Consider the following 289-nt stretch of genomic DNA (forward strand, 5'->3'; position numbering starts at 1 on the left):
ACACCGCCATCCGCAAGTACCTTTACGCCAACAACGTGTTGTCCGGCGGCACCACCATGTACCCCGGCATCGCCGACCGCATGCAGAAGGAGATCACGGCGCTGGCTCCCAGCACCATGAAGATCAAAGTAGGTGGTGGAGGGGGGAGCAGATGCAAATCATAGCCACCGCCCCCTCTCCTGCTGCGGGCTGGGGAGAGGGGGTCGGATCGCGGGGATGCATCCTAACGCCTCCTGTCTCCGCAGATCATCGCCCCCCCGGAGCGGAAGTACTCGGTGTGGATCGGCGG

The 289-nt window shown here is 64.0% G+C and overlaps 1 protein-coding gene across 1 annotated transcript in view; it reads left to right on the plus strand.

Moving 5' to 3' along the window:
* The window catches only part of LOC104509875 (actin, gamma-enteric smooth muscle-like), a gene marked incomplete at its 3' end in the record, with an annotated part of 1,076 nt that extends 792 nt beyond the window's left edge, over positions 1 to 284 (plus strand). The window contains exons 5-6 of the mRNA XM_010151954.1: positions 18 to 128; positions 246 to 284. Coding sequence (XP_010150256.1) covers positions 18 to 128; positions 246 to 284 — 150 coding nt within the window. The remainder of the gene's footprint in view (positions 1 to 17; positions 129 to 245) is intronic.
* Positions 285 to 289: the final 5 nt, after the last annotated feature.

This window comes from Eurypyga helias, unplaced genomic scaffold (genome assembly GCF_000690775.1).
Source record: "Eurypyga helias isolate BGI_N326 unplaced genomic scaffold, ASM69077v1 scaffold27855, whole genome shotgun sequence".
In the NCBI taxonomy this organism is placed as follows: Eukaryota; Metazoa; Chordata; class Aves; order Eurypygiformes; family Eurypygidae; genus Eurypyga; species Eurypyga helias.